At 42.5% G+C, this 23,207-nt stretch overlaps 1 protein-coding gene across 1 annotated transcript; it reads left to right on the plus strand.

Moving 5' to 3' along the window:
• The first annotated feature begins 2 nt into the window (after nucleotides 1–2).
• fkbp4 (FKBP prolyl isomerase 4) lies at nucleotides 3–22,100 on the plus strand. Its single transcript, XM_020456216.2, has 11 exons — nucleotides 3–744; nucleotides 15,908–16,052; nucleotides 16,130–16,272; nucleotides 16,378–16,498; nucleotides 16,606–16,762; nucleotides 18,555–18,645; nucleotides 18,818–18,901; nucleotides 19,459–19,644; nucleotides 19,777–19,920; nucleotides 20,036–20,131; nucleotides 20,762–22,100. Exons 1-11 carry the CDS (start codon nucleotides 649–651, stop codon nucleotides 20,828–20,830), a joined length of 1,332 nt encoding a protein of 443 aa, XP_020311805.1. The 5' UTR covers nucleotides 3–648; the 3' UTR covers nucleotides 20,831–22,100.
• Nucleotides 22,101–23,207: the final 1,107 nt, after the last annotated feature.

The following is a 23,207-nucleotide window of genomic DNA, read 5'->3' on the forward strand; positions in this document are numbered from 1 at the left end:
GCGAGAGAGCGCTGAGCTGAGTGTCTGGGTTTTTATTTTAAAGATTTTGACCATATGAAAGATGGACGTAAAAAAACAATGCTCTTTCTCCCACCACAAAAAACGTTATTTTTATTTAAAAAATATATTCCTCGCTGTGTTTACTACTCAAGAAAGAAATGTGTGAGATAATGTACAGTATTTGTTTAGATGGCGATGAGTCACTTCACGACCGTCCCTTCCAAAGCCCGCCACCCCCCCTTGCAGCGTATCGAAAGTTCTCGGCCCTTCTTCCAGACGCTAGCAAGCCTAGACAACTGTCAGATGCTAGACAGAGAAACAAGCAAGCAACACAGCAAAGTGGACCTCTGGACTTACTAGCTAGCTAAGCAACTCAACTGCACAATTTCAGTTTGGAGACTGGTGCACAGCGATTGACATCAGCGTAATTTGGCACTAAAAGTGCAAACCCAAAATATAGCTAACGAGAAAAGCTGATTCTTAAAGCCATCAAGCGCGTTAGCTTTGATTTGTGGCGCAGCTCTCCTGCAGAACCCTAGTTGGTAGCTAGCTCTAATCTAGGCAGTCAAAACTTGCAGTTGTGTGGTTTGCTAGTTAACGTCAGCTAGCTGAGAAGGAGAGGTTTGCAGAAATAAGTGCTCCAGGGCTATGACTGCGGAAGAGGTGACCAACGAAGGACAGAACATCCCATTACCAATGGAGGGAGAGGATATCACGCAGAAGAAAGATGGAGGGGTTTTAAAGGTAACTAACTAACTAGCGTTTGTCACTAGTTACCACGGCCACAAAGTCTTAAACCCCGCCCATTTCTAATATTTATCTTCTTAAAATGTGATTTTAAACCTAACCATAACCCTAACTACACTGCCAACCTTACATCTAAAACCTAACCTTAATTTAAGACAAAAAGCACATTTTTGTTGTCACGAATTTGTACGATATCGCCCATGTCGACTCTGCAGCTGTGTTAACTAGTGGAAACCCCCTAGCGAGCTAACAAGCTAGCGTTAGCATGCTCGCTATCTAGCCAATAGCAATTCATTGAATGGCATAACCAGCTACCTAGTAGGCTTGAATGAAGAAAAAATGCACAAATATTTTGTTCAGTTGGATACAGTAGGGTAATTTAGATTAGTGAGATTTTGCAGCGCAGTACATGATCTATATGCAACATTTGGGGTTTGCTACTGTAGTTATATCTGCGGGCTAAACTTAACTAATGTTAGCTAGCTGGCTGACGAGCTCCTCACATCGTGACGTCACCTCGAAAATGCTAGCTTCCTCACCAGCCCCATCTTCCCCCTGTAGTATCCAGGTGCAGGCCCGGAGCAGCCTGTGACTAAAACCATAATATCGCCAACTACTGGCTGTGGTTAACCCAGGGGAGAATGACTGCAACCCTCGCATTGGGGCGGCAGCGTAGCCTAAGTGGTTAGAGCGTTGGACTAGTAACCGGAAGGTTGTGAGTTCAAACCCCCAAGCTGACAAGGTACAAATCTGTCGTTCTGCCCCTGAACAGGCAGTTAACCCACTGTTCCCAGGCCGTCATTGAAAATAAGAATGTGTTCTTAACTGACTTGCCTGGTTAAATAAAGGTGAAAAAAAAAGAAAAAAAAAAGCCACGAAGTTCAATGCCGACCACGGCAGGCTGGACACATGACGTTTTTAATAATGCCCTTTTCTGATAAATTGTTTATGTATTTTTATTTAACTAGGCAAGTCAGTTAAGAACAAATTCTTATTTACAATGACGGCCTAGGAACAGTGGTTAACTGCCTTGTTCAGGGGCAGAACGACAGATTCTTGTCAGCTCAGGGATTCGATCTAGCAACCTTTCGGTTTCTGGCCCAACACCCAAACCACTAGGCTACCTGCCCCCCAGTTCATTGCATCTGCCATGGAGCCCAGTTTCACAATATTACCATATGTCCCAGCTGCTTGCAGTAGTTTTGGAGTAATCACGAAATAAATAGGCCATATTTTAGGGGATTTTTCAACCTGGCAACTCCTATTACTTCATTCTATTGTGCACTGTGGCACCAACTCTCCTTCAGAAAATTATATTCCCAGTTTATTGTTCAATGTCACAATGGCTGCTTTGTTTTTGTTGTCAATGAGACCTGCCCACGTTTCTGGTAGTTAAAATGTAAACAACAACAAAAATTACTCATGGAACTTTGAGGTTGTCCCATTGTTTACTGTAGGGAAATATAGGTATGTCTGTCTTTCGCCAAATATCTTGCAAATGTATATTTTCATTTTTGTCAAGTCGGACACCATTTAAACATTAGAACCTCCTCTTTCTAATTATGTAAGACAGCGTACTCCGCTGTCATCAAACACTATGGAGAGGCATGCTGGTATATTTTGCCAAATATCTTCCAATGTGTATATTTTCATTTTTTCTTCTTCAAATTGGACACCATTTTAATAAGGATAATCTCTTTCTAATTACATAAGGTTGGACAGTGTACTCTGCTTTCATCGATCGCTAGACCAGAAATAGTCAAAGTTGAATTTTTTTTCTTACTTCCTCATTATGCAGACATAAGCACACTTGGCACCATTGAGGTGAGGACGTTTACTTTCTGCACAAGTTATTTTTCAGTTTCGTCCTAAGAGCAGATGGTGGTAGTAGTAGAATAAAAAGGGATACATTTCTTTGTGCCTTTTAGGGGAAAAGGAATTCCAAGCATCACTCCAGTCAGAAGAGGCTCTGCTCTGCGACTGTTTGATTCCATTCAATTGCTATGGGCTCGTGCTAGTGTTCCAGCTTAGCCAACGTTCTTTTGCCATTTTAAAGCCTTGGGTGAATTTTGACTCATCCTATTGTTCAGCCTACCATTACTACCATCATGATACCATATCATAATTTTTTATATTACATCAGATGAACCTTGAACCGATTTATATAGAAAATGTAATAAAATCTTACACAGGATGATAATAATAAAAAAAATGTTTTAACCTTAATTTAACGAGGCAAGTCAGTTAAGAAGAAATTCTTATTTTCAATGACGGCCTAGGAACAGTGGGTTAACTGCCTGTTCAGGGGCAGAACGACAGATTCTTGTCAGCTCGGATTTGAACTTGCAACCTTCCGGTTACTAGTCCAACGCTCTAACCACTAGGTTACCCTGGCGCCCCATTTAGTAGCTAATGGCAGCCTGCAGTACCCCGGTCAGCCTTGGACTTGAGATAAGGGGGCAGCACTGAGCTAGCACTGAGCTAGCTTGCAATGTCTTCATAGACAGGTTGGTTGTTTAAATACATCGCTATAGTTGTTGATTGGCTAGCGTGTGAATTTTTGCTATATTAGCATAATGTGACATTAGTCAAAAAAACTCCAAACAGGATATGGTATCAAGAACAACATAAAACTATACTACAGTAAACATCTCATGCTCTCACGAATGATGCAATTCCCCCCTTGGGCCAATCAGTGTAATTTTGTAAATAAGCCAGTGAGGGCCTACCGAGGGGTGCAGTTGACAGTACATGTCAGAGCAAAAACCAAGCCATGAGGTCAAAGGAATTGTCAGTAGAGCTCTGAGACCGGATTGTGTTGAGGCACAGATCTGGGGAAGGGTACCAAAACAATTCTGCAGCTTTGAAGGGCCCCAAGAACACAGTGGCCTGAATCATTCTTAAATGGAAGAAGTTTAGAACCACCAAGACTCTTGCTAGGGCTGGCTTCCCGGCCAAACTGAGCAATCGGGGGAGAGGGCCTTGGTCAGGGAGGTGATCAAGAACCCAATGGTCACTCTGACAGAGCTCCAGAGTTCCTCTGGAGATGGGATAACCTTCCAGAAGGACAACCAATTCTGCAGCACTCCACCACTCTTTATGGTAGAGTAGCCAGACAGAAGCCACTCCTTGGTAAAAGGCACATGACAGCCTGCTTGGAGTTTGCCAAAAGGCACCTAAAGGACTCTCAGACCATGGGAAACAAGATTATCTGGCCTGATGAAGCAAAGATTGAGCTCTTTGGCCTGAATGTCAAGCGTCAAGTCTGGAGGAAACCTGGCACCATCTCTACGGTGAAGCATGGTGATGGCAGCATCATGCTGTGTGGATGTTGTTCAGCAGCAGGGACTGGGAGACTAGTCAGGATCGAGGGAAAGATGAATGGAGCGAAGTACAGAGAGATCCTTGATGAAAACCAGCCCAGGACCTCAGACTGGGGCGAAGGTTCATCTTCCAACAGGACAACAACCCATAGCACACAGCCAAGACAACACAGAAGTTGTTTAGGGACAAGTCTCTGAATATCCTTGAATGTTCCAGCAAGAGCCTGGACTTGAACCTGACCTAAAATCTCTGGAGAGGCCTGAATATAGCTTTGCAGCAACACTCCCCATCCAACCTGACAGAGCTTGAGAGGATCTGCAGAGAAGAATGGGAGAAACTCCGCAAATACAGGTGTGTAGCGTCATACTCAAGAAGACTCAAGGCTGTAATCTCTGCCAAAGGTGCCATGACAAAGTACTGAGTAAAGGGTATCAAATCCTGATGTAAATATGATTTTTTAAAATTTTTTTATATGTTTGCAAACATTCCCCCCCCCCCCCATTTTTTTATTTTTTATTTCATTATGGGGTATTGTGTGTAGATTGATGAGGGGGGAAACGGTTTAGTCCATTTTAGAATAAGGGTGCACCTAACACAATGTGGAAAAAGTCCTGAACTTTTTCAATGCATTATATGTGGTAGGGATTAGGGACGCGTTTCAGAAGAATTGTCTTTGTTTTTTTTGCCATTTTGAGCCTGTAATTAAACCCACACATGCTGATGCTCCAGATACTCAACTAGTCTAAAGTAGGCCAGTTTTATTGCTTCTATAATCAGAACAACAGTTTTCAGCTGTGCTAACATAATTGAAAAGGTGTTTTCTAATGATCAATTAGCCTTTTAAAATGCTAAACTTGGATTAGCTAACACAACGTGCCATTGGAACACATGAGTGAAGGTTGCTGATAATGGGCCCCTGTACACCTATGTAGATATTCCATAAAAAAATCTGCAGTTTCCAGCTACAATATTCATTAACAATGTCTACACTAGAGGTCGACCGATTAATCTGAATGGCCGATTAATTGGGGCCGATTTCAAGTTTTCATAACAATCGGAAATCGGTATTTTTGTGTGCCGATTTCCGCATTTTTAAAAATGTGAATATAGTTGTAAAATTTTTTGGGGGACCTTTTATTTAACTAGGCAAGTCAGTTAAGAACACATTCTTATTTTCAATGACTGCCTAGGAACTGTGGGTTAACTACCTCGTTCAGGGGCAGAACGACAGATTTTCACCTTGTCAGCTCAGGGGTTCCACCATTGCACTCCACGGGTAGCCTGCCTGTTACACGAATGTAGTAGAAGCCAAGGTAAATTGCTAGCTACCATTAAACTTATCTTATAAAAAAACTAATCATAATCACTAGTTATAACTACTGATCCAGTTTAGCAGGCAATATTAACCAGGTGAAATTGTGTCATTTCTCTTGTGTTCATTGCACGCAGTCAGGGTATATGCAACAGTTTGGGCTGCCTGGCTCATTGCAAACTAATTTGCCAGAATTTTATGTAATTATGACATACATTGAAGGTTGTGCAATGTAACAACAATATTTAGACTTAGCGATGCCACCCGTTAGATAAAATACCGAACGGTTCCGTATTTCACTGAAATAATAAACGTTTTGTTTTCGAAATGATAGTTTCCTGATTCGATCATATTAATGACCAAAGGCTCGTATTTCTGTGTGTTATAATTAAGTCTGATTTGATAGAGCAGTCTGACTGAGCAGCAGCAGGCCTGTAATAATTAATTCAAACAGCACTTTCGTGCATTTTGCCAGCAGCTCTTCACAAGCACAGCGCTGTTTATGACTTCAAGCCTATCAGCCTAATGGCTGGTGTAACCAATGTGAAATGGCTAGCTAGTTAGCTGGGTGTGCGCTAATACTGTTTCAAACGTCACTCTTTCAAATAACTACTATTTGGAGTAGTTATTCCCCTTGCGCTGCAAGGGCCGCGGCTTTTGTGGAGCGATGGGTAACGATGCTTCGAGTGTGGCTGTTGTCGATGTGTTCCTGGTTCGAGCCCAGGTAGGGGTGAGGAGGGGGACGGAAGCTATACTGTTACACTGGCAATACTATAGTTCCTATAAGAACATCCAATAGTCAAAGGTGTATGAAATACAAATGGTATAGAGAGAAATAGTCCTATAAATACTATATTAACTACAACCTAAAACCTCTTACCTTGGAATATTGAAGTCTCATGTTAAAAGGAACCACCAACTTGTTCTCATGTTCTGAGCAAGGAACTTAAACGTTAGCTTTTTTACATGGCACACATTTTTACATGGCACATATTACTTTCTTCTCCAACACTTTGTTTTTGCATTGTTTAAACCAAATTATTTATTTGAGGCTAAATTGATTTTATTGATGTTTTATATTAAGTTAAAATAAGTGTTAATTCAGTATTGTTGTAATTGTCATTATTAAAAATAAAAAAATCTACCGATTAATCGTTATCGGCTTTTTTGGTCCTCCAATAATCGGTATCGGCATTGAAAATCATAATTGGTTGACCTCTAGTCTACACTGTATTTCTGATCAATTTGATGTTAACCTCTAGGTATGTGGGACGCTAGCGTCCCACCTGGCCAACATCCAGTGAGATTGCAGAGCGCCAAATTCAAATACAGAAATACTCATTATAATAATTCAGAAAAGATACAACTATTTTACATAGGTTTAAAGATGAACTTCTTGTGAATCCAACCACGGTGTCAGATTTCAAAAATGCTTTACGGCGAAAGCATACCTTACGATTATTTGAGAACATAGCCCAGCAGACAAATCATTACAAACAGTAACCAGCCAAGTAGAAGAGTTACACAAGTCAGAAATGGAGATAAAATTAATCACTTACCTTTGATGATCTTCATATGGTTGCACTCAGAAGACATTCATTTATTCAATAAATGTTCCTTTTGTTCAATAGTCTCTTTTAATCCAAAAACCTCCGTTTTGTTTGCGTGTTTTCTTCAGTAATCCACAGGCTCAAACGCAGTCCCAACAGGCAGACAAAAAATCCAAATAGTATCCGTATAGTTCGTAGAAACATTTCAAACAATGTTCATAATCAATCCTCAGGTTGTTTTTAGCCTAAATAATCGATAATATTTCAACCGGACTATAACGTAGTCAACATAAAAGGTAAACAAGAAAGGCACTCTCTCAGTCACGCGCATGAAAAAGCTCTGTGACACGGCATGGTCCACTCATTCAGACCGCTCTTACTCCCTAATTTTTCAGAATACACACCTGAAACAATTTCTAAGACTGTTGACATCTAGTGGAAGGCATAGGAACTGCAGTTTGAGTCCTAAGTCAATGGATACTGTAATGGCATTGAATAGAAACCTACAACAAACAAAAAAATCCTACTTCCTGAATGGATTATTCTCAGTTTTTCGCCTGCCATATCAGTTCTGTTATACTCCGACACTATTTTAACAGTTTTGGTAACTTTAGAGTGTTTTCTATCCAAATCTACCAATTATATGCATATCATATCTTCTGGGCCTGAGTAGAAGGCAGTTTAATTTGGGCACACTTATCCAAAATTCCAAATGCTGCACCCTACCCTAGAGAAGTTAATGGCAAAAAAAAGGACATTTCTAAATGACCCCAAACTTTTGAACGGTAGTATATGTGGTAGAGATAAACCATGGCCAGTAGAGAGGAAAGGAATTGAGGAATGGAGGCAGGGCATAAAATTTGCATTTTGATCCACCAGCCACTGTGGCAGGTAGATAAAAAAAATCGACCTTGCCATTCAGATGTTTTACTGGACAAAATTGCACCAACAAAACACCAAAAAATGGATGAGCATGTTTTGTAATGTTTCTAAAACAAATGTTTTACTAGTAAGATATTGTTTTAATTTGAGTCTTTTAACCAAAATATCACAGATGAAACATTTTCACTTGCCCCTTTAAGGGTGGGAGGTTACCATGGTAACACAACAAGTAATTTTGTGCCTGTGAGATTGGGTTGGACAAGTAGAATCGTTGTCTTCTCTTCCCTAGCAATTGAAACTTAAACAGAGAAATAACCTAGCTTGTAAACAATACAAATGGCCAAGTAACGCAAGGAAAAGTCTCACTTCAGTAGACTTTTGTTTCAAGTAAATATAAGATTCGTTGTTCTTTGACTTTGTGCGATTTAATTTACCAGCTATGAAACAAAATGGCAGAAATGCTTTGAAAACAGCTACTGCAGCAATTATTTTACTATAAACGTGTTCATACTTGACTTTTTATTCACAAATGTGATTTAAATGCTTGCACTGTGGAGCCCTGACCACCTGTGAGGAAAGGAATCTAGGAAAGAAAAGTTCACATGTACGTGGTAGGGATTAACCACTGCCATTAGATGGCGATAGTATTGGTTTTAGTGACAGGCTAGTTTCAGTCTCAGGCTGCTGTGGGGTTGCAGCTTGGTGCATCTCACTTCCCCATGTAATCAGAGATGTTATCATTGCTAGGTAGTTTGTACGGTCACTGAAATAGGTGTTTCTGCAGCTAACTATCAAATGTCTAGTCATCACTATTCAGACTTAGCAGTGATCTAGAAGTGTCGTAGTTTTGCTAGAAGGTTCTGGCCTGGGTAAAAGCATTTCATAGTTTCTTGTTTGTCAGCAAACATATCTGGTTACCTGGACGTTTTCTAGAGCCTGCCATATTTGGGATACCCACAGCTGCTTGGAGGGGGGGAGGGTGGAGATTCTCATTCTGGTTTTGGTGACCTGATCCTTCCAAGCTGAATATCCTATATCTGCAGGCAGTGTGGCTGGTCAATGTTAACACTGAGAAGTGTGTGTGTGAGAGAGAGACTGTCAGTCATTCTGGCCCATGGTGTATTTCCCTAAAGGCAGACTTGCAGCACATGGTGTCTCAGACAGTTTCCACATCATCACACAAATAAATCACCCCTTGAACAGTTTGAGCCCACAACCAAGACCTAAACACAACAGCAGCCCAAAGTACTAGACTACATACATAAAAGTAAGCATGCACCTGTTAAGAAATTGACTGTCAGAACTGTTAGAGCTCTTAGAACCTCCATGGATTGATGAGGAATTTAAAAACTGTATGGTTGAAAGAGATTGGGCAAAAGGAGTGGCTAATAAGTCTGGCTGCACATCTGACTGGCTCACTTACTGCAAATTGAGACTTATGTGACAACTCAACAAAAAGAAGAAACTGTATTAAAGGTCGACCGATTTTAAACGGAATGGCCGATTAATTGGGGCCAATTTCAAGTTTTCATAACAATCGGAAATCTGTATTTTTGGACACCGATTTGGCCGATTTATTTTTTAAAAGTTATTATTATTTTAAAATTATTATTATGGCAGAATGACAGATTTTTACCTTGTCAGCTCGGGGATTCAATCTTGCAACCTTACAGTTAACTAGTCCAACACTCTAACTACCTACCTTACCATTGCACCTACCTTACCTTACATTGTAAGAAGCCACGGTAAGTTGCTAGCTAGCATTAAACTTCTCTTTAAAAAAACAATCAATCAATCATTATTACTAGTTTACCTAGTGTGTCCTGCGATGCATATAATCGATGCGGTGCGCATTCGCGAAAAAGTACCTAACCATAAACATCAATGCCTTTCTTAAAATCAATACACAAGTATATATTTTTAAACCTGCATATTTAGTTAATATTGCCTGCTAACATTAATTTCTTTTAACTAGGGAAATGGTGTCACTTCTCTTGCAACAGAGTCAGGGTATATTCAGCAGTTTGGGCCGCCTGGCTCGTTGCGAACTGTGTGAAGACTATTTCTTCCTAACAAAGGCAGCCAACTTCGCCAAACGGGGGATGATTTAACAAAAGCGCATTTGAGGAAAAAGCACAATCGTTGCACGACTGTACCTAACCATAAACATCAATGCCTTTCTTAAAATCAATACACAGAAGTATATATTTTTAAACCTGCATATTTAGCTAAAATAAATCCAGGTTAGGAGGCAGCACAGGTGCCAGGGAAAATTGTGTCACTTCAGGGTATATGCAGCAGTTTGGGCCGCCTGGCTCGTTGCGAACTAATTTGCCATAATTTTATGTAATTATGACATAACATGTAACAGCAATATTTTGACTTATGGATGCCACCCGTTAGATAAAATACGTAACGGTTCCGTATTTCACTGAAAGAATAAACATTTTGTGATGATGATAGATGATAGTTTCCAGATTCGACCATATTAATGACCTAAGGCTCGTATTTCTGTGTGTTATTATGTTATAATTAAGTCTATGATTTGATAGAGCAGACTGACTGAGCGATGGTAGACACCAGCAGGCTCATAAGCATTCATTCAAACAGCACTTTCGTGTGTTTTGCCAGCAGCTCTTCGCAATGCTTCAACCATTGCGCTATTTATGACTTCAAGCCTATCAACTCGAGATTAGGCTGGTGTAACCGATGTGAAATGGCTAGCTAGTTAGCGGGGTGCGCGCTAATAGCGTTTCAAACGTCACTCGCTCTGAGACTTGGAGTAGTTGTTCCCCTTGCTCTGCATGGGTAACACTGCTTCGAGGGTGGCTGTTGTCGATGTGTTCCTGGTTCGAGCCCAGGTAGGAGCGAGGAGAGGGACGGAAGCTATACTGTTACACTGGCAATACTAAAGTGCCTATAAGAACATCCAACAGTCAAAGGTATATGAAATACAAATGGTATATAGAGAAATAGTCCTATAATTCCTATAATAACTACAACCTAAACCTTCTTACCTGGGAATATTGAAGACTCGTGTTAAGAGGAACCACCGGCTTTCATATGTTCTCATGTTCTGAGCAAGGAACTTAAACGTTAGCTTTTTTGCATGGCACATATTGCACTTCTACTTTCTTCTCCAATACTTTGTTTTTGCATTATTTAAACCAAATTGAACATGTTTAATTATTTATTTGAGGCTAAATTGATTTTATTGATGTATTATATTAAGTTAAAATAAGTGTTCATTCAGTATTGTTGTAATTGTCATTATTACAAATAAATTAAAAAAAAGTCCAATTTAATCGGTATCAGCTTTTTTTTGGTCCTTCAATAATCGGTATCGGCATTGAAAAATCATAATCGGTCGACCTCTAAACTGTATTATGAAGCCAAGATCAATGATATAAAGAATGATGGAAAAAAATGTAGGATTACTTTTAAATGAAGTTATGGGCAGAAAGATAAATTCAACTCTTATCAGATGGAGTATTTATCACAACCATTTGATGTTGCCAATTATTTTAATGATTACTTCATTGGCAAAGTGGGCAAACTTGAGCAGGAAATGCCAACAATGAACAGTGAGCCATTATATTCATGCATAAAAAAAGAATAATAATAATGAAAGAAAAGCATTGCAAGTTTGGAATTTTGTGAAGTTAGTGTGGGAGAGGTAGAAAAATAATTGTTAACGATCAATAATGACAAACTTCCTGGCATTGACTACTTAGATGGAAAGATACTGAGGATAGTAGTTGACTCTAGCCACTCCTATCTGTCATATCGTTAACCCTTGTTTGGGTCTGTGGGACCAATTTTCAATGTTTACTAAACGAAATGATACAATTAATCATTTTTTCAACCTGAGACTCATTGGCCTTTGCTCATTTTCTGTGAAGAACATGTGCAATAACACATTTTCATTGAGTGCACACTGTACCCCCCTACACGTTTATATTACATATGTGGGGAATAAGTGTGTGTTGTTGAAAACAAGTAAAAAATTAAACAAAGGTTTGCTGTGTGCCATCATTCTCTCTTCCTCCTCCCTGGGCCTGCTGTTTCAACATAGGCAGGGAGACAGACAGGTTCTTGGTGCTGTCTCCTGCTTTTCGCACACTCTTTACCTTTTGTAGTGTGTGAAACTACGCAATGTCTTGATGTAACCGGCACAATATTATTACAATAGATTATTTTGATACATTGTGGGAAAAAACAGATTTTTTTACACTCTACCCCAGCCAGGTGCAAATTGGGGGAGGGACACAACAAAAAAATAGCTTTGCATGTGTGGCTCCTTACCACAATCAATCAGTATGGCAAAAATAATCTCTGCTCAGAGGGAGAGAAGCTAGTGTGGAAGGAGCGTCTTCCACTTTGGAAGATGAAGAGCTCCCACCTCAGGCCTGTCTCATCTATTCAACCACTATCAATTGCTCTAAGTTTGCGACACATTCCCAGTGTCCTACGTGCCAAATAAAGGCAAAAAATATGGTACTCATGAGTATGCTACATAGGGATGGGAGAATCTGTGGCCAGGAACATCAAAAAACAGAAATCATAATGGATCACAATGCCACAAAAGGAGGAGTGGACAATTTAGACAAGCTGGTGGCTGACTACAACTGAAAAAGAAGAACCCTACGTTAGCCACTTGTGATGTTCTTAAACATTTTGGACATCTCGGCGTACAACACGTTTGTCATCTGGATGGCATTGAACCCAGATTGGGACAGAGAGAAGCTGCAGAGGAGACGGCTCTTTCTCGAGGATCTGGGCAAGGCATTATTAAGACCTCTAATCCCGAGGAGGCAACATCCCAAGGACCCGAGCTTCTGCAGCCATGGTGAGGAGGATTCAGTAGGATGCTGGTGCCCCATCCGCTCGACCCACAGAACCAAGAACTCCAATACCAGGTGTGTGTGTGTGTGTGTGTGTCTCTCTCTGACTCTCCTACCTTGTTGTACTAAAAAATCCAAATAACTTCACAGTTCTTCATTGTAAAGGATTTTAACACTGTTTCCCATGTTCAATGAACCATAAACAATTAATGAACATGCACCTGTGGAACGATCGTTAAGACACCTACAGCTTAGACGGTAGGTAATTTAAGGTCACAGTTATGAAAACTTAGGACACTAAAGAGGCCTTTCTACTGACTCCGAAAAACACCAAAAGAAAGATGCCCAGGGTCCCTGCTCATCTACGTGAATGTGCCTTAGGCATGCTGCAAGGAGGCATGAGGACTGCAGATGTGGGCAGGACAATAAATTGCAATGTCCGTACTGTGAGACGCCTAAGACAGCGCTAAAGGGAGACAGGACGGACAGCTGATCGTCCTCGCAGTGGCAGACCACGTGTAACAACACCTGAATTGGTACATCCGAACATCACACCTGCGGGACAGGTACAGGATGGCAACAGCAACTGCCCGAGTTACACCAGGAACGCCCAATCCTTCCATCAGTGCTCAGACTGTCCGCAATAGGCTGAGAGAGGCTGGACTGAGGGCTTGTTGGCCTGTTGTCTGGTGAGGACCTGCCTTATATCACCTGCAACAACGTCGCCTATGGGCACAAACCCAGCGTCGCTGGACCAGATAGGACTGACGAGTCGCGGTTTTGTCTCACCAGGGGTGATGGTCAGATCCGCGTTTATCGTCGAAGGAACGAGCGTTACACCAAGGCCCGTACTCTGTAGCGGGATCGATTTGGAGGTAGAGGGTCCGTCATGGTCTGGGGCAGTGTGTCACAGCATCATCGGAATGAGCTTGTTGTCATTGCAGGCAATCTCAACGCTGTGCGTTACAGGGAAGACATCCTCTCTCATGTGGTAACCTTCCTGCAGGCTCATCCTGACATGACCCTCCAGCATGACAATGCCACCAGCCATACTGCTCGCTCTGTGTGTGATTTCCTGCAATACAGGAATGTCAGTGTTCTGCCATGGCCAGCGAAGAGCCTGGATCTCAATACCATTGAGCACGTCTGGAACCTGCTGGATCGGAGGGTGAGGGCTAGGGAACATGCAGGTGGAAGAGTGGGATAACATCTCCCAGCAAGAACTGGCAAAACTGGTGCAGTCCATTAGGAGGAGATGCACTGCAGTACTTAATGCAGCTGGTGGCCACACCAGATACTGACTGTTACTTTTGATTTTGCCCCCCCCTATTCAGGGACACATTATTTCATTTATTTTAGTCACATGCCTGTGGAACTTGTTCAGTTTGTCTGTTGAATGTTATGTTCCTACAAGTATTTACACATTTAAAGTTTGCTGAAAATAAACACAGTTGACAGTGAGTAAACATTTCTTTTTTGCAGAGTTTATATATGTGAGTGAGATGTTTGTAAAATTCCTGAACTAAGTGTTTTCATCATCCTAGATTGCAGCCGGTAGTAACAAGAAGATTCGCCCTCGTGTGTGTGGACCCAAGAAGGACAGAAAGACACGTGCATCAAGTGCAAGAAATACATTTGCAACACACACACACAGTAAAACTCTGTCCCTCATGTAGACCGGCCTTAATTTGTGTTCAATTGGGCTCATTTCTCATTCCCATAAAATACTGTATGTAAAATTTGTCCTTCCAGTTTGTTCAAAGCATTAAACATCAATAGTGATGAAAACCTTGTTTCATTTATATTTGTTCAAGATAAACATTATTTATTCCACCAATGTCTTGATTTGAGATTTTAGTTTTTTGATAAAAAACAAACAAATGGCGCTTTTGTTGATAAATGTGAACTAGCAGAGGTCAATGGCAAATATGAATCATGCATGCTGTCTATATTGCTTGTAATTGATATAAGTCGACATCTAAGTGTTAAGTATTTTTATGTAAATTGTTATGGCTGTATTGTTTTAAAAACCCAATGATGTTGTGGGTCCATCAGACCCACGAACATTGGCTTACTAACAAAAACATGGAACACCGCAAAAGGGTTAATCTGAGCCTAGAGTAAAGTATTTGTCCTCAGGCCTGGAGGGACGCAATAGTAAGCAGCCTTTTACTGGTTCTAACAGCAGACCTATATAAGCTTGCTGTCAGCTCTTAGAAAACTGTTGGAAAGAATGGTGTTTCACCAAATACAATGCTATTTCTAAACATGTACTGCACTGAGACAAATGACTGATGATTGGTTGAAAGAAATGGATAATAAGATTGTGGGAGCTGTACTGTTAGATTTCAGTGCAGCATTTGATATTATTGACCAAAACCTGTTGTTGAGAAAACAATGGTGTTATGGCTTTTCAACCTCTGCCATATTGTGGCTTCAGATATGTTGATCTAATAGAACTCAGAGGGTTTTCTTTTAATGGAAGCTTTTCTAATATCAAACATGTAAAGTGTGGTGTACTGCAGGGCAGTTCTCTAGGCCCTCTACTCTTTTCTATTTTTTACCAAGTACCTGCCACTGGCATTAAACAAAATGTGTGTCCATGTATGTTGATGATTCAACCATATACGCATCAGCAACCACTGCTAATGAAGTCAATGAAACTCTTGAAGAGTTGCAGTCTGTTTTGGAATGGGTGGCCAGTAATAAACTGGTCCTGAACATCTCTAAAACTAAGCGCATTGTATTTGGTACAAATCATTCCTTAAGTGCTATACCTCAGCTGAATCTGGTAATGAATGGTGTGGCTGTTGAACAAGTTAAGGAGACTAAATTACTTGGCGTTTAGCTTTTCACAGTCCCCAAATCCAAAACAAATTCCAGAAAGCGTACAGTATTATATAGAGCCATTATTGCATGGAAATAAAGCAACACCTCACAGCACAACGCCTCTCAAATATTTGACCTAGATAGTTTGTATGTATTGATATGTAGACTGTGTGCCTCTTTTACATACATTTTTTTAATTGATGAAGTTCTGTCCTTGAGCTGTTCTTGTCTATTTAATGTTCTATATTATGTTCTGGTTTGTGTGGACCCCAGGAAGAGTAGCTGCTGCTTTTGCAACAGCTAATGGGGATCCTAATAAAATACCTAACACTACCACAGACAGACTATGCCATACACTGCTACAGCATAACTAACCTTCACTGTCGCTCTTTCCCTCTCTCCCTCTCCTACATCTGTAGTTGGTGAAGCAAGAGGGCACAGGGACAGAGCTGCCTATGACGGGGGACAAGGTGTTTGTTCACTATGTTGGCACGCTGCTGGATGGAACCCCATTTGACTCCAGTCGCGAACGAGGAGAGAAGTTCTCCTTTGAGCTGGGCAAAGGTGTGTGTGTGTGTGTGTGTGTGTTGAAGTACACGCCAGGTGATCAAAACCATTGATGTGTGTGTGTGTGTGTGTAGGTCAGGTAATCAAGGCGTGGGACCTGGGAGTGGCTACTATGAAAGTAGGAGAGATTAGCCAGCTGATCTGTAAACCAGAGTACGCCTATGGCACCGCCGGCAGCCCCCCGAAGATACCCCCCAATGCTACTCTTGTCTTCCAGGTAACCTGTCTGTGTGAGGGATTAAGTCTGTTTTAGGTAAACATTCGGTGGCAAAATTGACGTGTGTGACTGAGTGCTTAAATTGATGTTTTGTGTGTGTGTTAGGTGGAGCTGTTTGAGTTTCGAGGGGAGGACATCACTGAGGGAGAGGATGGAGGAATTATCCGTCGCATCATCACTAAGGGAGCGGGATACTCCAAACCTAATGAAGGAGCTGCCGTAGAAGGTACACACAAACATATCATCATCAGAAAGGAACAGGGATATTCCAAATTAAGACCTACTGTACAGGCTACAATCTCTCACACCTTTCTCGGTCTCTTTCCCCTGCAGTGTGCGTGGAGGGCAGCTGTGAGGGCAAGGTCTTTGACCAGAGGGAGCTGAAGTTTGAGTTGGGAGATGGAAAGAGTCTGGGTCTGCCAAGTGGGGTGGAGAAAGCCCTGACCGCCATGGAACAGGGAGAGGAGTCACTCTTCATCATCAAACCCAAGTAATATACACAAACACATTACAAACCTAGTCTACATACTATGTTGTTATTTTGAGAAATATACACTGCTCAAAAAAATTAAGGGACCACTAAAATAACACATCCTAGATCTGAATGAATGAAATATTCATATATTTAAATACTTTTTAAATACTATTTCTTAAATACTTTTCTTTACATAGTTAAATGTGCTGACAACAAAATCACACTAAAATTATCAATGGAAATCCAATTTATCAACCCATGGAGGTCTGGATTTGGAGTCACACTCAAAATTAGTGGAAAACCACACTATAGGCTGATCCAACTTTGATGTAATGTCCTTAAAACAAGTCAAAATGAGGCTCAGTAGTGTGTGGCCTCCACATGCCTGTTTGACCTCCCTACAACGCCTGGGCATGCTCCTAATGAGGTGGCGGATGGTCTCCTGAGGGATCTCCTCCCAGACCTGGACTAAAGCATCCGCCAGCTCCTGGACAGTCTGTGGTGCAACGTGGCGTTGGTGGATGGAGCGAGACATGATGTCCCAGATGTGCTCAATTGGATTCAGGTCTGGGGAACGGGCGGTCCATAGCATCAATGCTTCCTCTTGCAGGAACTGCTGACACACTCCAGCCACATGAGGTCTAGCATTGTCTTGCATTAGGAGGAACCCAGGGCCAACCGCACCAGCATATGGTCTCACAAGGGGTCTGAGGATCTCATCTCGGTACCTAATGGCAGTCAGGTTACCTCTGGCGAGCACATGGAGGGCTGTGCGGCCCCCCCAAAGAAATGCCACCCCACACCATGACTGACCCACCGCCAAACCGGTCATGCTGGAGGATGTTGCAGGCAGCAGAACGTTCTCCATGGCGTCTCCAGACTGTCACGTCTGTCACATGTGCTCAGTGTGAACCTGCTTTCATCTGTGAAGAGCACAGGGCGCCAGTGGCGAATTTGCCAATCTTGGTGTTCTCTGGCAAATGCCAAACGTCCTGCACGGTGTTGGGCTGTAAGCACAACCCCCACCTGTGGACGTCGGGCCCTCATACCACCCTCATGGAGTCTGTTTCTGACCGTTTGAGCAGACACATGCACATTTGTGGCCCGCTGGAGGTCATTTTGCAGGGCTCTGGCAGTGCTCCCCCTGCTCCTCCTTGCACAAAGGCGGAGGTAGCGGTCCTGCTGCTGGGTTGTTGCCCTCCTACGGCTTCCTCCACGTCTCCTGATGTACTGGCCTGTCTCCTGGTAGTGCCTCCATGCTCTGGACACTACGCTGACAGACACAGCAAACCTTCTTGCCACAGCTCGCATTGATGTGCCATCCTGGATGAGCTGCACTACATGAGCCACTTGTGTGGGTTGTAGACTCCGTCTCATGCTACCACTAGAGTGAAAGCACCGCCAGCATTCAAAAGTGACCAAAACATCAGCCAGGAAGCATAGGAACTGAGAAGTGGTCTGTGGTCACCACCTGCAGAACCACTCCTTTATTGGGGGTGTCTTGCTAATTGCCTTTAATTTCCACCTGTTGTCTATTCCATTTGCACAACAGCATGTGAAATTTATTGTCAATCAGTGTTGCTTCCTCAGTGGACAGTTTGATTTCACAGAAGTGTGATTGACTTGGAGTTACATTGTGTTGTTTAAGTGTTCCCTTTATTTTTTTGAGCAGTGTATAATGGTGTGTTCTCTGGGTATATTGGCTGAGTTGTGTGGCTGTGTATGTATGGATATCTAATTGTAGTGTGTGTCGATATTAATTTCTAAGTGTGTGTGTGTGTGTGTGTGTGTGTGTTTGTGTGTGTAGGTATGGCTATGGAAACATAGGAAGCAGCAAGTACAGTATTCCTGGTGGAGCCACTCTGCAGTACAAACTCAAACTGACCACCTTCGAGAAGGTATGACCCCTCACCCTTTAGCAATATCAACCAGAGAGTCCTGTCCAGAGACATGCCTTAGGCATTTTATTAATGACATTTCCAAACTGTTTGCCTGCTAAGTGTACCCCAGATGAGTCTGGTGTTTTGAGAGGTGATTTGCTGGCTGACTGAAGCATTTCCTGTTCCCCAGGCTAAGGAATCCTGGGAGATGAACTCAGCAGAGAAACTGGAGCAGAGCGTCATCATTAAAGAGAAAGGAACACAGTACTTCAAGGTTTAGATTTTAGTCATTTAGCAGATCCAGAGAGACATACAGGAGCAATTAGGATTAAGTACCTTGCTCAAGGGCACATCGACAGGTTCTTAACCGCTAGGCTACCTGTGTGTGGGTGGAGAGAAGTAGCTTCAAGCAGCAGTGCAGTATAACTAGCCAGGTCACCTGCGATACAAGTCAGTATTAGACATCCAGCCTTGCCTGGGGATGTCGGGAGATGATGTGGAAATGCGCTGTTGCCTTTAAATAAGTTTAATTTTTGCTAGAGCGGTGGGGTTGGTGGATGGGTTTAAGCGTCTGCCTCTGGTGCAAAAGGTTGCATGTTTGAATCCAGCAGCGATGGAAAGTTGTTTTTTAGATTTTTGTTTTAAGCCTATCCCAAACCTTAACCCTTACCGTAGCCATTTGCAGTTAATGCCTAACTTTAAGATTTTGGAGATAACCTGAAACACTTTGAAATTTGATGTTTGAGAAACCTGGATGAATGTATAATTCTGAGGTGAGACTGTGTGAGCTTGTTTAGTATAATGTGTGTGTGTGTGTGTGTGTGTGTGTAGGAAGGGAAGCATCGCCAAGCGTCTGTCCAGTATAAGAGGATTGTGTCATGGCTGGAGAATGAATCAAGTTTGCCTGAGGGGGAGGACCAGAAAGCTAAAGCCCTGCGATTGGCTGCTCACCTCAACCTGGCCATGTGCTTCATCAAGCTTCAGGAACCAAGCTCTGCCTTCGACAACTGTGACAAGGTACACACAGACTCGATTAGGAGACACACACACCTGACTGTATCTGAACATATCTGACTTCCTAAATATTCCACACCAAACCTATTCCCCCACTTACTTTTGGTTTCTGCTCTCTCTCGCGTGTGTACGAAGGCCCTGGAGCTAGACGAATCCAATGAAAAGGCTCTATTCCGGAGGGGGGAGGCGCTGTTTGCCATGAAGGAGTTTGATAGGGCGAGAGCAGACTTCCAGCGCGTCACCCAGCTTTATCCTAACAACAAGGCCGCCAAGAGCCAGGTACTGTACTAGAATGGTCTTTATGTGCCCCGTCTAAACTTCCTTCTCCTCTCATCTGGATGTCCATCTCTGCTTGCTCTTTGTCTGATCCGGGGCTCTCTGTCTGCCCTCCCAGGTGGCTCTGTGCCAGAAACAGATTAAGGAGCAGCATGAGAAGGACAAGAGGCTCTACGCCAACATGTTCCAGAAGTTCGCAGAGAGAGATGCCAAGGTGAGTCATACCACCAACACACTACACATTTCCTGTAGCCACGCTACACATCCCCTAGCTCCTACAGATTAAACTCTTCCCCTAGCCCCAAGGTGAGTTGAGATTGAATACTGGAGAGCCATCAGAACAGATTAACCCACACTTAGCATCATATAAGAAAGTGTTCCACAGGGATGCTGGCCCATGTTGACTCCAATGCTTCCCACAGTTGTCAAGTTAGCTGGATGTCCTTTTGGGTGGTGGACCATTCTTGATACACACAGGAAACTGTTGAGTGTGAAAAACCCAGCAGCATTGCAGTTCTTGACACACTCAAACCAGTGTGCCTGGCAGCTACTGCCATACCCTTTTCAAAGGCACTTAAATCTTTTGTCTGGCCCATTGACACTCTGAATGGCACACATATACACATTCCATGTCTCAACTGTCTCAAGGCTTAAAAATCCTTCCTTAACCTGTCTCTTTCCCTAAATCTACACTGAAGTGGATTTAACAAGTGACATCAATAAGGGATCATAGCTTTCACCTGGGTGACCTATGTTATGGAAAGAGCATGTTCTTAATGTTTTGTATACTCAGTGTAAATTACTGTTTTAATGTCTCTCTCTTTGTTTCTGCTGTGATGAACAGAAGGAGGCTGACAAGGGGACGGAGAACGTAGGTGGGATGGATGTAGAGGAGAGTGGAGGACAGGAGTAATGACTACTGGAGAAAGATGTCAGACTGTGTCATGAAGACTTTTAAAACTTCAGACATTCGTGTTTATAAAGAGAGAATGTGTTTGTGATAAGTGTGTGTGTGTCCATGGCTCAACTGTATCCCCTGTGTGTGTGTGTGTGTGTGTGTGTGCGTGCTATCGTCATGGCAGCTAGCTGGCTGGGTGGGCCTTCTGTAGCTGACTGCACTCAGGAGGTGTGGCTAAAAGGAGTGCCCCCCCATCCCTCTGGTTAGCATGTAGCAGGCTGTCCCTCCCTCCACCACTCCCCCCCCCCTCCCCTTTACTCATAGAGCTCTTTGCTTAATGGAGTTGGAAGCCCAGTACTGGGTGTGCGTATTTGTGTGTGTAAACCCCCCTTTCACCCAGCAAGATCTAATCCCCAAATCCCCTTCACTTCTCACCACCTTCCAAGGCCAACTGATCAACTCCTGGGGACTGCTTCATGTGTATGTGTGACTGCGTGTTCGCAGTCACACATACACATGTGTGACAGTAGCAGCTCCCTCTCTAGCAGCAGTCATGCTAACTAAATGGTTGCTCTCTGCTTCTCAAACGCACTGTATGTTCTTACTCTGGGTTTATGATTTATCTTAATTGTTCTTCATGGGATGATGATTTACTTCACACCTAGAAGGGTGTGTGTGAAGCAGCTTAAGCCGCTTCTTCTGGTCAGACTGAACCAGTATCAAGCTCAGTCACATTACATATATAGTCTTACTGTAGTCTGTCTGCATTCCAAATGACACTCTATACCTTGTAGATCAGGGTTTCCCAAACGTGATCCTGGGGCCCCCAATGGGTGCACGTTTAGATTTTTCCCCAACACTACACAGCTGATTCAAAGAATCAAAGCTGGATGATGAGTTGGTTAATTGAATTATCTGTGTAGTGCTAGGGCGGGGGGCTGGGGACCGAGTTTGGGAGACCCTGTTGTAGATGACTCAATATGCCCTACTTTTTGACCAATGGTCAGAGGTGGCTACTAAAGTAGTGCACTATATAGGTAATTGGTGTCATTTGAGATGCAGACTTACTGTAATCTTATTCTTGCATACAGCATCTCCAGCAGTCCTGGCTCTAGGTTCAGCTAAACAAGGTCATGTGAAGCAGAGCAGCTAGGGAGTGAGATTGGTCAGGGTTTGGGGTGTCAACTGCATGCTGGTTGGTTGGGGGGAGGTCTATCTGATTGGAGCATCACGATTGGTTCTCAGACTGAAGGCTCTAATGACTAATAAACAGAAATTACTCAAACTCTGGTCTGTGTCCTTATTTTTTGTACTTAGGTCACTGTATCTTTTGACCAATCGATTTTGTAGTATACAGTGGAAACAATAAAAGTAGTTTTTACAAGATTCAAATACAAACTAATTGGGTGAACCCAAAGCAATTCTCCCATTTCAGATGGCATCTACCGATTAATGTATGACAAGGGAATTCAAAGACAGTTCCTTGGGACGACCCTAAACCAACTCTTAACCGTTTAAATGGAAACTTTAGTGGGGTGACAACAAATTTGGGTCCCGCCATGCGTTACAAGCACAACAGTTGGGTTTCCTAAAGCTGGTTTGCAACATGGCAGTTTCAGCATGTTTGAAGGGTCTGGCCTCCTGTGTGTGATGTATTTTATTTTTAAATCCTACAGATAGTAATGATCTGATTAACGGGGTGGCGGGTAGCCTAGTGGTTAGAGCGTTGGACTTGTATCTGAAAGGTTGCCAGATTGAATCCCCAAGCTGACAAGGTAAATATCTGTCGTTCTGCCCCTGAACAAGGCAGTTAACCCACTGTTCTTAACTGACTTGCCTAGTTAAATAAAGGTTAGAAAAACAAACATCTGGTATCATTTTCTCTTTAATCCAGAGCAGTGCTCCCCAACCCTCTTCCTGTAGGTTTTTGCTCCAACTCTAATCTAGCACACCTGATTATAATAATTACCTGGTTGATAAGCTGAATCACAACTGAGGTTGGAGAAAAACCTACAGGAGGGTAGCTCTCCAAGAACAGGGTTGGAAAGCCCTGATCCAGAGCCATATAAAATCAGTATACGTGGCCAATGCAGAGCTCAAACCTACAGTGCCTTGCGAAAGTATTCGGCCCCCTTGAACTTTGCGACCTTTTGCCACATTTCAGGCTTCAAACATAAAGATATAAAACTGTATTTTTTGTGAAGAATCAACAACAAGTGGGACACAATCATGAAGTGGAACGACATTTATTGGATATTTCAAACTTTTTTAACAAATCAAAAACTAAAAAATTGGGCGTGCAAAATTATTCAGCCCCCTTAAGTTAATACTTTGTAGCGCCACCTTTTGCTGCGATTACAGCTGTAAGTTGCTTGGGGTATGTCTCTATCAG

This window comes from Oncorhynchus kisutch, linkage group LG22 (genome assembly GCF_002021735.2).
Source record: "Oncorhynchus kisutch isolate 150728-3 linkage group LG22, Okis_V2, whole genome shotgun sequence".
Classification (NCBI taxonomy): Eukaryota; Metazoa; Chordata; class Actinopteri; order Salmoniformes; family Salmonidae; genus Oncorhynchus; species Oncorhynchus kisutch.